This window comes from Nerophis ophidion, linkage group LG16, assembly GCF_033978795.1.
Source record: "Nerophis ophidion isolate RoL-2023_Sa linkage group LG16, RoL_Noph_v1.0, whole genome shotgun sequence".
Taxonomy (NCBI): Eukaryota; Metazoa; Chordata; class Actinopteri; order Syngnathiformes; family Syngnathidae; genus Nerophis; species Nerophis ophidion.
The window spans coordinates 37,476,824-37,491,586 of NC_084626.1; the positions used below are offsets into that span (position 1 = coordinate 37,476,824).

Below are 14,763 nucleotides of genomic sequence, written 5' to 3' on the forward strand. Positions count from 1 at the left end.
ATAACAGGCTCTCCGACCTGCCGATGCCTGCCAGGGTTCACAGGGCCGAACTGTAACCTGCACACATGTAGGAACTACTGTATGAACGCAGGCAACTGCACTGTCAGTGCTGGGAATCAGCCAACTTGCAGCTGCCCTCGCGACTTCCTGGGCGACCAGTGCCAGTATAGTGAGTGTTGTTGACTGTCTTAATATCTTCCAAAAATATATTGTTTGATAACCTGAATACTTACTTATCATGTGTCTGTGTGTGTCTTGTAGGAAGCTGTGAGAGCCACTGCCTGAACAGAGGCACGTGTCTACAGACGTCCAGCGGCTCTAAACTGTGCCGCTGTCTGCCCCAATTCACCGGCAGCACATGCGAGATCGACAAGTGTCACTATTGTCGTGACGGAGAATGTATCCCTAAGGACAGGTTTACATCCACAGGGGAATTCACCTGCCGGTAAATGCTCATACACACACACACATACACGCAAAAACACACAAGCTGCCACACTCTACCAACCGGCATAGCTCGGTTGGTAGAGTGGCCGTGCCAACAACACAAGGGTTGCAGGTTCGATTCCCGCTTCCGCCATTCTAGTCACTGCCGTTGTGTCCTTGGGCAAGACACTTTACTCACCTGCTCCCAGTGCCACCCACACTGGTTTAAATGTAACTTAGATATTGGGTTTCACTATGTAAAGCGCTTTGAGTCACTAGAGAAAGCGCTGAATAAATATAATTCACTTCACTTCACTTTCCCTTTAGTTGAGACCTTCGCTACATTACTAAAGACTGAACAAGATATACTGTTGTGTATGAAATATTATAAGAATTAATTGAATAGAGGTGTCAAACTTTTTCCACTGGCGGCCATAGGATGCGGGGCCATTTTGATAATTAACCAGTACAATTTATAAATTTTCTTTAAAAATGACCTAAGGCTCTGTTTACCCTGGATACCAAATCAGATTTTTTTGCCTTTAAGTGGCACATATCAGACATTTTTTTGCCAGTCCAAACGCTCGAAAGTGCCACATCAGTAGGCAGTACAAATCTGATTGGAATTTCAACTAACTGCAGTCTGTACAGCAATGGGACCCCTTTGCAACCTTTATGTTGTCTTCGGTCAAGCTATGTCATTAAAGTACACAGGAAAAGATGTGGCCTGCCAGCAGAAGTGGATACGTCATCACAACATCCGGTTTTGGCGCGCTGTTTCGTTGATCAAAGTATTTTTCAGCAGCCGAATATTTTTCAGCAGCCGAATATTTGTGCACTAGTCAATAGTGCACAAAAAATAAGCATATATGTGTGTATATATATACACACATATATGCATATATCCATCCATCCATCCATTTTCTACCGCTTATTCCCTTTTGGGGTCGCGGGGGGCCCTGGCGCCTATCGCAGCTACAATCAGGCGGAAGGCGGGGTACACCCTGGACAAGTCGCCACCTCATCACAGGGCCAACACAGATAGACAACATTCACACTCACATTCACACACTAGGGCCAATTTAGTGTTCCCTATCAACCTATCCCCAGGTGCATGTGTCTATATCCATCCCATCCATCCATTTTCTACCGCTTATTCCCTTTTGGGGTCGCGGGGGGCCCTGGCGCCTATCGCAGCTACAATCAGGCGGAAGGCGGGGTACACCCTGGACAAGTCGCCACCTCATCACAGGGCCAACACAGATAGACAACATTCACACTCACATTCACACACTAGGGCCAATTTAGTGTTCCCTATCAACCTATCCCCAGGTGCATGTGTCTATATATATATATATATATATATATATATATATATATTTATATATATATATATATATATATATGTATATAGACACACCAAGTTTGGACACACCTTCTCATTCAAAGGGTTTTCTTTTATTTTTCATGACTATTTACATTGTAGATTGTCACTGAAGGCATCAAAACTATGAATGAACACATGTGGAGTTATGTACCTAACAAAAAAAGGTGAAAGGACTGAAAACATGTTTTGTATTCTAGTTTCTTCAAAATAGCCACCCTTTGCTCTGATTACTTTTTCGCACACTCTTGGCATTCTCTCAATGAGCTTCAATAGGTAGTCACCTTAAATGGTTTTCACTTCACAGGTGTGCTTGAAGCTCATCGAGAGAAGGCCAAGAATGTGCAAAGCAGTAATCAGAGCAAAGGGTGGCTATTTTGAAGAAACTAGAATACAAAACATGTTTTCAGTTTATTCACCTTTTTTTCTTCAGTACATAACTCCAGGTGTTCATTCATAGTGTTGATGCCTTCAGCGACAATGTACAATGTAAATAGTCATGAAAATAAAGAAAACACATTGAATGAGAAGAAGGCGTGTCCAAACTTTTGACCTGTAGTATATATATTTTTACATATATATATATAGATATAGATATAGATATATATATATACATATATATATATATATATGTATATATATCTATATCTATATCTATATCCATATATATGTATATGTATATATATATATATATGTATATATATATATATATATATTTATATATATATATATATATACTTTGATTCCTAAGAAATAGCAATTGTTGAAGGACTGGAAATTAACTATTTGCTTACATGTTATGCGAACAGAGGCCTCCAAAACTGCAGGCAAGCTCACATCTAAATGCTCTGACATTATGAGTTGACATTTTGGCTTTGTTTAACACAAGGATCGAACATTATAACAACATTTATAAGTGAGAAAAGACTAAATTTATTATCGGCCCTCTTTAAAGACAAAAAAAAACAGTCTTCATGTCAGCTTCTCGTTACATAACACCTGCTCGTTTTTTCTCCTTTTTATGTTTGATTATTTTATTGTTATTTTTTTCAACAATATTTTTTTTTAATGTGCCATGGGCCATTAAAAAATTGCTGCAGGATGCAAACAACCAAAACACTAAACACCCCCGATTTGCAGTATGCGTATGTTCTAAAATATGCGGTATATTGTGTACAGTAGAAAAAAATTGCCGAGGTCAAGGAAAATTGCATTTTTTTAACGGATAATTTTTCTGTCGTGCTGTATACCAAGGAGCCCAAAATGTGCCAAAAATATGTCATTATTAACATTACAGCAGCAGTCATGAAAAGTCAACCCTTTTTTTGTGGAAAATAATATTTTCAAATGCAAATGTTGACCATACTATTCAGGTCAAAATATAAACCTGCTTTTTAACATTCATGTGGTCTGACATGCTTATGATTTCATGCTTTGCGAAGATGGCTCTAATTAAGTAGTCGGACGGCTTAATTCATTACTGCCATTTTCCTTTTCCCAATAGATGTGCAAATGGAAGAGTCCAGCCCAGTTGCTACACATGTGATACCAATGAATACTGTGCAAATGGCCATTGCTCCATTAATCCTCATACACACCTTCCAGAGTGCAGGTGAGCAAACTCTGCGGCAAAGACTCACATCTTATTTCTCCATACATGCATGTACAATATTATAGAAAATTACTCTTTAGGTAGTCAGTGTCCATCTTGGAAAGCACTGTAGGTTGGATTCTTGGGTTCACGTTGCAGAACAATTTTCTCGAGGAAGGGAGGGTTAAGAATCATGATTTGCTTCAATGTCATGTGTACATGTTGGAATAAATCTTAATTAGCCGCAGCTGGCAGCAATCGTACCGCCCCAGACTGTGGCACTACCAACACCATGCTCAAACGTACTGTATAGGCAAACACTGTGACCTTTAGTTGACACTCATGGCTGTGTGTTGACTCCTTTTAAGTGGATAGTAAATCTATCTGAAAAAGGTTTACTGTACTTTTGTGAGATAATGGACATACGTGCTGTGTGTGCGTAGATGCTCTCCTGGATGGGCAGGGCATCGCTGTGAGTCAGTCACCAGCAGTGATAGTGGCACTGGTTCAGGGGGACGTAAGTAACTTAACCACATCATTAACTCCAACCTCCTCCGTGGCCATGTACATTCATGTATTGTGTATGCGTGAAGGTACAGCCTCCATCGTGATCCCTGTGCTCATCTTGCTCCTGCTGGTTCTGCTGGCAGTGGGAGCCTTGATCTGGTACAGGAAGAGAATGAGAGGGTAAGTTTAATGTCAACACTAAAGCCTTTTCTTTCATGCCTCATTCTTTTTTCCAGTTCTGTCTTTATTTCCTTCCTTTCTTCCTTCCTTCCTTCCTTCCACCAGCACTGTAATTTAATCTCCTCTGCTCCTCAGGTCTAGCCGGCCCAGTAAAACCGGCTCCAAGCGCTTGCGGTAACAGTTGCCGGGGGCTGTACTTTTATCACCCTGTCGAACTCTTAGTTGATGTGCAGTGTTTGTTTTCTGTGATTATAGTGTTGCGTCCCTACAGCGTCCTCGCCTCTTTTGGAGCTGATGGACAGATCTGCAATGGAAAGATCTGTTTGTAGTCTTGTCTATCATGCTTTGTCCTATTGCACCGCACTGTAGGGATGGGCATTTAAAACATTTGCATGACAGATGACCAGGAAAAGGATAATTGGTTGTTTCATTAAAGCAGGGGTCACCAACACGGTGCCCGCGGGCACCAGGTACCCTTAAGGACCAGATGAGTCGCCCGCTGGCCTGTTCTACAAATAGCTCAAATAGCAACACTTACCAGTGGGCTGCCTCTATTTTTATAAATTTTATTTATTTACTAGCAAGCTGGTCTCGCTTTGCTCGACATGTTTAATTCTAAGAGAGACGAAACTCAAATAGAATTTGAAAATTCAAGGAAATATTTTAAAGATTTGGTCTTCACTTGTTTAAATTCATTTATTTTTTTACTTTGCTTCTTATAACTTTCAGAAAGACAATTTTAGAGAAAAAATACAAACTTAAAAATTACTTTGGGATTTTTAAACACATATACCTTTTACCCTTTTAAATTCCTTCCTCTTCTTTCCTGACAATTTAAATCAATGTTCAAGTTTTTTTTTTATTGTAAAGAATAATAAATACATTTTAATTAAATGTTTCATTTTAGATTCTGTTTTTTTGACGGAGAATATTTGTGAAATATTTCTTCAACCTTATTATGATTAAAATTCCCCAAAATTATTCTGGCAAATCTAGAATATCTTTACAATCAAATTTAAATCTTATTTCAAAGTCTTGAATTTCTTTTAAAATTTTTGTTCTGGAAAATCTAGAAGAAATAAGGATTTGTCTTTGTTAGAAATATAGCTTGGTCCAATTTGTTATATATTTTAATAAAATGCAGATTGGATTTTAACGTATTTAAATAATTTCATCAAAATTCTAAAATTAATTTTAATCAGGAAAAATTACTAATGATGTTCCATAATTTTTTTTAAAATGTTTTCAAAAAGATTCAAATTAGCTAGTTTTTTCTTCATTCTTTTCGGTTGAATTTTGAATTTTAAAGAGTCGAAATTGAAAATAAACTATGTTTCAAAATGTCATTTTCAATTAAGTGTTTTTTTCATCATTTATTCTCTACAAAAAACCTTCCGTAAAAGGGAAAAAAATGTACGACGGAATGACAGACAGAAATACAATTTTTTTTTATATATATACCGTATTTCCTTGAATTGCCGCAGGGCATATAATATGTGCCTGCCTTGAATTACTGCCGGGTCAAACCTGCTCCGCAAAATAATTAGCGCATGCTTAGTATTACCGCATGGTCAAACTCGTGATGTCACGAGTGACACTTCCCCTGTCATCATTTTCAAAATGGAGGGGGCTGATTTCAATACCGGTAATTTGAAATCGCATAAAGGGAAGAAAATTTGGAGCTATTCAGTAGGATTTAAGGTCCAAGCTTACATTACATTCAAATGTTTACTGCATGCCTTTGGTAAGTGCCAGAGTGAGAAGAGGTTTTAAAATAATTAGCGCATGCTTACTTTTACCGCATGCCTTTGGTAAGCGCAGGAGTGAGAAGAGGTTTTAAATTAATTAGCGCGCCGGCGGCAATTCAAGGAAATATGGTATATAGATTTATTTATTAAAGGTAAATTGAGCAAATTGGCTATTTCTGGCAATTTATTTAAGTGTGTATCAAACTGGTAGCCCTTCGCATTAATCAATACCCAAGAAGTAGCTCTTTGTTTCAAAAAGGTTGGTGACCCCTGCATTAAAGTCTAATTTGATCAAGTTATGTTGGCCTACGGGCACACAAAAAAAATCTAACTTACAGTTTTCACGTTTGTAACTGACTGATAGATAGTTGGCAGGGATCCAGATTGTATTTTAAGATAATTAGCGAAGGGCTTCCCGGTGGAAGAGGGGTTAGTGCGTCTGCCTCACAATACGACGTTCCTGCAGTCCTGGGTTCAAATCCAGGCTCGGGATCTTCCTGTGTGGAGTTTGCATGTTCTCCCCGTGAACGCGTGGGTTCCCTCCGGGTACTCTGGCTTCCTCCCACTTCCAAAGACATGCACCTGGGGATAGGTTGATTGGCAACACTAAATTGGCCCTAGTGTGTGAATGTGAGTGTGAATGTTGTCTGTCTATCTGTGTTGGCCCTGCGATGAGGTGGCGACTTGTCCAGGGTGTACCCCGCCTTCCGCCCGATTGTAGCTCAGATAGGCGCCAGCGCCCCCTGCGACCTCAAAAGGGAATAAGCGGTAGAAAATGAATGGATGGATAGCGAAGGGTTTTGCTTGTTTCAGAAGTGAAGCAAACAAGTAAAGATGATGGTAGATTTTTGCCACGTTTATTATTTTTAAACAGGCTCTCGACCCACATATTATTGAAAGAATATCATTCAAAAATTCATCCTTTAGAGTACGGTTTTCAAACAATTAAAATGTTTAATCTGATTAATCACAGGGTTGCTGTGGAATAATTTTGATTAATCACTTTTTAAATTTATATTATTTGTGTGTAATTTTGCATCAGCAAAGAGACTCAAGATAATGATTATGTTTGCATTCGACGTGATTATGAAACACCTTTATCATTAATATTGTGTTCACAACAAAGTGTCTGTTTTTCTAAACCAGTGCCTCTGAAATAATTGGGGTGAGCTCCGTGGGGGGAGCGCGGTGAACTGTCGGGGCTGCCTGAGTGGCAAGGGACTTTCAGTATTAGTGTCTATTTTCATTCTTGAACGAAACACAAGCCTCCAGCTCGGTGGCAGCACCACTCTAATTAATCAACAGGCTCAACGAGGAAATATGACCAACTATTAAGGCTACACGATTACTAGAAATCGAATCGACATCAAGGTTTTAATTAGTGTAATATAAGTTTTTATTTTTCACCGCCGTCACTGGCATTGGAGTGACGGACCTGTTTGCCAATCAGAATTGTTGAGCCTCGCGTTTGTTCGCCTTTTGATTTAAACAGGGAAAAAGGTGTCTCACTCTGTGCATCGCTCTTAGCACCTGAGCGTGTTTGTTTAATAGAAGAATTAACTGAACACAGTGAGCCCTTTTTTCAGTCATTCACATTCTTCGTGTCGGTGGGCGGAGAGTGGGGGCGTTCGCTTTCCACACACAAAGGAAGCACGTACAGACAGCCTCCCTACTCGCGTCTCGCCAGTGTGAAGGGCCGTTTAACAAAAATTAAGAGGAAAAAATATGATTACAAAGCCAAATGTCCAGTTGGGATAATATTTCAGCATCAAATACAATTTGCAATACGAGCCCATCAACACGTAGGAATGAGGAAGTATGCCGTGATCACGTGATGGTAACAAACAAAAAAAACAATCTGACCTTATTTACCAACAACAACAAAAAAAAACATTTTAAGATGTTCAATATTAAGTAAGATGTTGGCTTACAAAAATGAGTCCTTTTTATTTTTTGGTTTATTTATTTAGGATAGTTATTTATTTATTTTTGGTTTATTTGGTTTATTTTGAGCCATGCAAACAAAACAAAAGAATGACATAAAATACAAAAGAAATATATATATATATATATATATATATATATATATGTATATATATATATATATATATATATATATACATTATTTTTACACCCACATAGAAAACATTACATGTGACTAATCTTTTGTAGATGTCAAGATTGGCTCAAAAGGAAGTGGGAAGAAGTAAACTTATTTGGTCCCACCCCTATACATATACAATATATATATACACAATATATAATACAATAATACATATAATATAATTCAATTCAGTGGTTGCTGCATAGATGCTATATATTATCTATATATAATACATTTAAATTCACACACACTTACATATATACACAACACACACACTTATGTACACACATATATACAATCTATATACATATATACATATATATATATACATACATACATATACACACATAATCACATACATACACACATGCATATACCCAAAATACACACACACACACATACACACACACCTATATAAATTCTATATATATAATAGTATATATAATATACACTTTTGTCTAAACGTTATTAACAGTTTTTGGTGCCTATTTACCTTCCAATTACAGTACTATGGTAAACAAGTCAACAGTAATGAGAAATAAAAGTGTATATACTTTTAAATGGTCACTTGCTCTATTATTATTATATTATGATGACATTACATAACACCGTATAGTTTTTATCGATTATTTCTTCAGTTCAAGAGTGTGATGTATACATAATCTCTAAGTCTGTCTGCATGAATCCAAATATTTTTTAAAGTAAATTATTGCATATTGTAATAACCTGTGGCACCTTAAGACAAGAAAATGTTTATTGATAGTCTAAATTTAACATTTCGTCTTTCACTCCTTTTTTCTATGCATTATTATGTATAAAATATAAAAAACTGCAAATCAAATCACAATCGCAATTTTGGAAAGAAAATCGCAATTAGGTTTTTTCTTCCTTTAAATCGTGCAGCCCAACTAAGTACATTTCAGTATTTGATAAGGTGTTTTTAATGTGGATAGAATAAAATATAAACCCTTCATTGTCTTTGTCAATCATCATGGTACACAACGAGATTCAGTGCCATTCGTCAGTGTAACAACTAGTAAGTCATTAAAAATGTCTTACAAACACATTCAAAAAATTGTACGTTACCATATCGCATAGATTATTTCAAGAGTTTAGTATTTCACATGCAATACAGAAACATTTGGCAGTGCCCCATTCCAAAACAGCGCTTTTGTGTTATTAGTGTACTATTTTAAACTAGAAGTGATTTTTCTATGCTGCAAATGGGTTAATTGCAAAACAGTTTTTAATCAGATTAATATTGATGATGAATTAATCTGCATGACCTTTTTAATTTTGACAACCCTCCTTTAAACCTGTTGGTTTGATGCTCATCCCTCCTGCAACAGTGCGGTGGTGTGTATTGCAGTGTGGTCAGTGGAACATCATTCTTCCACTTCTCGCCAGAATGTCTATTAAGTCCATAGCAATGTGTCCAGTTGTCGTGGTTCATTTTGTGCGTCGAGTTCTAAGTTGAATGCTGGGTTTGTGTCTGTGCCGTGCTGTGGCTTTTGACGCCATGATCCGCCTTTCCTTCCATTCTGTGGCTTTTACAGATTTTATATCTGGACCTTTATATGTCATGCAGAGCCAAGGGCTTCCAGCACCAAAGGATGACCAACGGGGCCATGAACGTCGAGATCGGAAACCCCGCCTACAAGATCTACGAGGGCGAGCCTGACGACGACGCCGGGGAGCTGTTAGATGCAGACTTCACTCTTGATCCAGACAAGGTAGAGACTATCATCACACGTCAACAGCTTCCTTTCTACGCACAAGTGGTTTAACGGTAGCTCATAATCACAGGTCGGCACATATTTCGGTGGTAAGGTCCACCCATTCTGGATACCGCCAAGTCAATTTACTTTATATAGCACCAATTCACAACAGAAGCTTACACATAAAGCAGGTCTAGAACAACTATTAAAGAGACCCAGATGAATCCTACATTAGCAGGCACTTGACGGCGGAAGCAAGGAAAAACCTCGAACAGAACCGAGGTTTGGTGGTTCAGCCATCTGTCTTGACCAGTTGGGCTGAGATCAAGATGAGAGTGACTACATAGGGTGACTGGGCGAGGGACAAGAGAAAACTACACACAACCACATCAACAGAACCGAATGCAAAACATAATGTGTTGCTTTTTGGTAAACAGCTTGAAATATTTTTGTAAATGAACATACAAACTGCAAGCAGGTAATTCTCTGACAAAATACATTTACCAATGTCGGCCAAGTGTTCACAAACTGGAAACTTTTAACGTCTAGGGGTGGGTATCGTTTACATTTTGACCGATAATATGGTGTACGACTCAATGCAATGTCCAAAGCACACGCAACTTCACAAAACACAACACATAAGTGAGCACAGAAACTTTTCAAAATAACATCTAAAAAGCATGCAATACAAGAAAAACACAACCCATTAAATTGGTAGAGATATAATATTGTTTGAAAATTGAAATAAATGCAGAAAATATACCTTTTCACTCCGCCAACTTTCTTTTTGGCATGTTGCTTATTTATTTGTATATCTCTCTTAGACTTGGCGCCATTGTTAGCGATTGATTCCTAAAGAGCATGCTAACTATAGGGGCTAATGGGGAATAAAATAAATGAATAAATAGATACATATTTAAACAAATACTTAAATGAATCATTAAAACATCCATCTATCCATCCATCCATTTTCTACCGCTTATTCCCTTTCGGGGTCACGGGGGGCGCTGGCGCCTATCTCAGCTACAATCGGGCGGAAGGCGGGGTACACCCTGGACAAGTCGCCACCTCATCAAGTTAAATCTATAAATAATGAAATCTTGAAATAATTAAATCATGAAATAAATACTGTTAACAAATAATTATTTTTTTTAATCAAAATCTTTACACTTTTGAATTTGGATTACCGTATTTCCTTGAATTGCCACCGGGCATGTAATATGCGCCTGCCTTGAATTACTGCCGGGTCAAACTCGCTCCCCAAATGTATTAGCGCTTGCTTACTTTTACCGCCGGGTCAAAATTGTGGCGTCACGAGTGCTTGAGCCCCCCTAAAATAGGCCTAGTGACGCCCCTGTGTTTGATAGTCAGAATTCCAGGAGTTCCTGGATGGAACCTCGTTCGCCATAACCGTCATTGATGTTGTAGCTACTGGCTAGGTTAGGCTAACCTAGCGCTATGGTGTTGAGGGCTGCTACTGGCGTGTTAAGGTCGGCACTAAAGTTTAAAAAGAGCATCAGACTCAGTGTGCTTCTGTCAGGACGCTAAATTTAAGAATGTAAATTTCACAATATCACAGCAGAGCACTAAATGCATTGCAAATGCATCCTTTTTTGCTCTTGATACACTGTGTAAATCAGTCCCATTATGGAACCAGGTTCTGATGCCCATCCCTATTAACAGAAGAAGATTTTTCAACCTCAAGCTTCTCCTTGGGACTGTGGTTAGCCATTATTGATCTGCGCTTTGTTTGCTTACCGATTAGACACGTGACTATACCACGAGGCACATCATGAATACACTAGGACTACACATTCCGTTACATTCCTACTACTCACCATCTGATGTTTGATGTTTCTTCTGTGTTGCTCCAGCCTACTAACTTCACCAACCCAGTGTACGCCACGCTGTACATGGGGGCTCAAAACAGTCGCAACTCTCTGGCCAGCACGGACGAGAAGAAGGAGCTGCTGTGCCGCGGAGAAGAGGAGCCTCTTGTGGACCCTTTGGCGTAGGCCGCCCATCACGTTATTCCAAATACCCTCTTCTTGCCTTTTTAGAGAAAAAACATGTAAAAATCGGGAGAGAAAAATGACACACATACAAAACAAAAATGTGTGGCCACTGTATAAAATGTACAAAAATGAAGGACTACTTTTGTATGTGATTGCAGTATTATATTTTGTTCTTTTGAGTTTCCTTCGGTCAAAAAAAACATTTTGTAAAAGAGATTTATCATTTACACGTGTCCCTTACCCTTTACCTAAATAGCCACTACCTCTGTGCAAAAGGAAAACGTAAAGGAGACAATTAGACGTCCTCGGAGCAATTTTATTTTTGTTTATTTTTGTATGAAATGTATCGAGAGAAAGAGAGATGAGGAAACGTTTGTTCCATTTCACCAGTGACAGCTGTTTGTCGTTTGTGTGCACTTTGAGCGGGGAAAGCAAAACTCAGAGTTGCGTTTGTTTTGCTTGGCTTCTCGGCAAGTTTGTGTGACACATTTTAAGGCTGCGTTCACACTTTCTGCGGTGCGTGCTGAACCCCCTTTTTGCTTTTTGTGGCCAAAATTATTTAGTTTTTTGGCCTCATTTTACTCTTTTAATATGACTAAGGTTTGATTTTACACATTGTACATCAAATTGGTCCCTACAAGGATCCACTGAAATCCGAACCTTGATACCTTTATTATCATGTTGATTGGCAATACTAAATTGGCCCTAGAGTGTGAATGTTGTCTGTGTTGGCCCTGTGATGAGGTAGCGACTTGTCCAGGGTGTACACCGCCTTCCGTTCGAATGCCACTGAGATAGGCTCCAGCACCCACTCCCCATGACGCCGAAAGTGACAAGCGGTAGAAATGGATGGATGATCATGTGGCTCTCTCTAGTGGTCGAGGGCCCAAACAACCACATTGTGTTTCTGCTCCTGAGAAGATACATGATTTGATTGTAATATCCATCCATCCATTTACTACCGCTTATTCCCTTTGGGGTCCCGGGGGGCGCTGGTGCCTATCTCAGCTACAATCGGCATATGTCATTCCGTCGTACATTTTATTTCCTTCTACGGAAGGTTTTTTGTAGAGAATAAATGATGAAAAAAAACACTTATTTGAACGGTTTAAAAGAGGAGAAAACACGAAAAAATGAAAATAAAAATTTGAAACATAGTTTATCTTCAATTTCGACACTTTAAAATTCAAAATTCAACCGAAAAATAATTAAGAGAAAAACTAGCTAATTCGAATCTTTTTGAAAAAAATAAAAAAAGAATTTATGGAACATCATTAGTAATTTTTCCGGATTAAGATTAATTTTAGAATTTTGATGACATGTTTTAAATAGGTTAAAATCCAATCTGCACTTTGATAGAATATATATCAAATTGGACAAAGCTATATTTCTAGCAAGACAAATCATTATTTCTTCTAGATTTTCCAGAACAAAAATGTTAAAAGAAATTCAAAAGACATTGAAATAAAATTTAAATTTGATTGTACAGATTTTCTAGATTTCCCAGAATGTTTTATTTTTTATTTTAATCATAATAAGTTTGAAAAAATATTTCACAAAAATTATTTGTCGAAAAAACAGAAGCTAAAATAAAGAATTAAATTAAAATGTATTTATTATTCTTTACAATAAAAAAATACTTGATATAAATTGTCAGGAAAGAAGAGGAAGGAATTTAAAAGGTAAAAAGGTATATGTGTTTAAAAATCCTAAAATCATTTTTAAGGTTGTATTTTTTTCTCTTAAATTGTCTTTCTGAAAGTTATAAAAAGCAAAGTAAAAAAAAAAAATGAATTTATTCAAACAAGTGAAGACCAAGTCTTTAAAATATTTTGGGGGATTTTCAAATTCTATTTGAGTTTTGTCTCTCTTAGAATTAAAAATGTTGAGCAAAACGAGACCAGCTTGCTAGTAAATAAATACAATTTTAAAAATAGAGGCAGCTTACTGGTAAGTGCTGCTATTTGAGTTATTTTTAGAACAGGCCAGCGGGCTACTCATCTTGTCCTTACGGGCTACCTGGTGCCCGCGGGCACTGCATTGATGACCCCTGCTCTAAAGTTGGTCCAGGCGCCATTTTTGTTTAGTAATGAACATAAGTGACTTCCCGGATTTCACATGTCACGTGACATATTTCAACTCATAATGCCAGCATTTGGTTTGAGTACATTGTTACTATTTGTATTTTTTTTTCTATGTTATGCTTAATAGTGAGCAAACTAACCAGACTTATTTTAAACCGAGCCAAATATGTCGAGTGTGAACGCAGCCTTGCCGTAAGTACAATACCAGATGCTCGTTAAGTGATTGTGTCCTCGAGCTTCCTTGCACACAAATTCCCGATTGGACACTATTTTGTACCGATAAGATATATTTTGTTTGTTTTTTATGGCTTTTCTGTGCGTGTTGGAGTAGAGAAGGAGGATGTTGCTCCCAGGCGATGGAACAAGCTGGTAAAGACAAGGAGGACCAAAAAAACTTCCTGGGTTTTCCTCCCTCGAGTTGAAGGTGAGAGAAGGTTCGCCCTAATAATATTTCACTCGGTTGGCCATTTTGGGTCATAAAGTTCGAAAAAACCCGCTTTAGTGGATCAAAGTGACCGTTTTGTAACGCCGCTTGTCTTCATTTGGTATTCGTGTCGTTGTTGAGCTGTGTTCAACTGCTGCTGCTAATACTGCCATTCTTGTCTTTATTATGCTCAGCCTGTCCCAAAATGCTGCTTTTGTCACAAACGCGTCACCTATATGTCATGTAAACCGAATTAAGGACAACCACAAATGTTTTTTTTTTTTTTTTATTATGTTGCTTGAATGTCAGCAAGTGTTATTTTCATGGCTTGTACATGTCTTTAAAATTGGGAGATACGTACAATCAACAGTGTTTCCCTCCGCAGCAGTTTTTGCTAAAGATGATCACACATTTTTCTAATTGTTTTTCTTCATATAACGACACATAGCTTTTATATAGTCACGATGCATGGAGGCTCACACTTTCTTCTGGAAAGACAATGTTTTAATTTTTGCTGGAGTCTTTACGAGCTAAATAACAGATATTGTTATAAATAAATAGACATTTGTACAGAAAACAAAA

General features: G+C 37.8%; 1 protein-coding gene across 2 annotated transcripts in view; it reads left to right on the top strand.

The window, feature by feature from the left end:
* Positions 1-14,763, top strand: part of LOC133535359 (low-density lipoprotein receptor-related protein 1-like) — a 296,691-nt gene extending 281,928 nt beyond the window's left edge. For both annotated transcript variants that reach the window (XM_061875132.1, XM_061875133.1), the window contains 7 exons: positions 8-169; positions 262-445; positions 3,315-3,422; positions 3,845-3,918; positions 3,995-4,088; positions 9,529-9,673; positions 11,533-14,763. In XM_061875132.1, the coding sequence (XP_061731116.1) occupies positions 8-169; positions 262-445; positions 3,315-3,422; positions 3,845-3,918; positions 3,995-4,088; positions 9,529-9,673; positions 11,533-11,673 (908 nt within the window). In that variant the 3' untranslated portion in view covers positions 11,674-14,763. The remainder of the gene's footprint in view (positions 1-7; positions 170-261; positions 446-3,314; positions 3,423-3,844; positions 3,919-3,994; positions 4,089-9,528; positions 9,674-11,532) is intronic.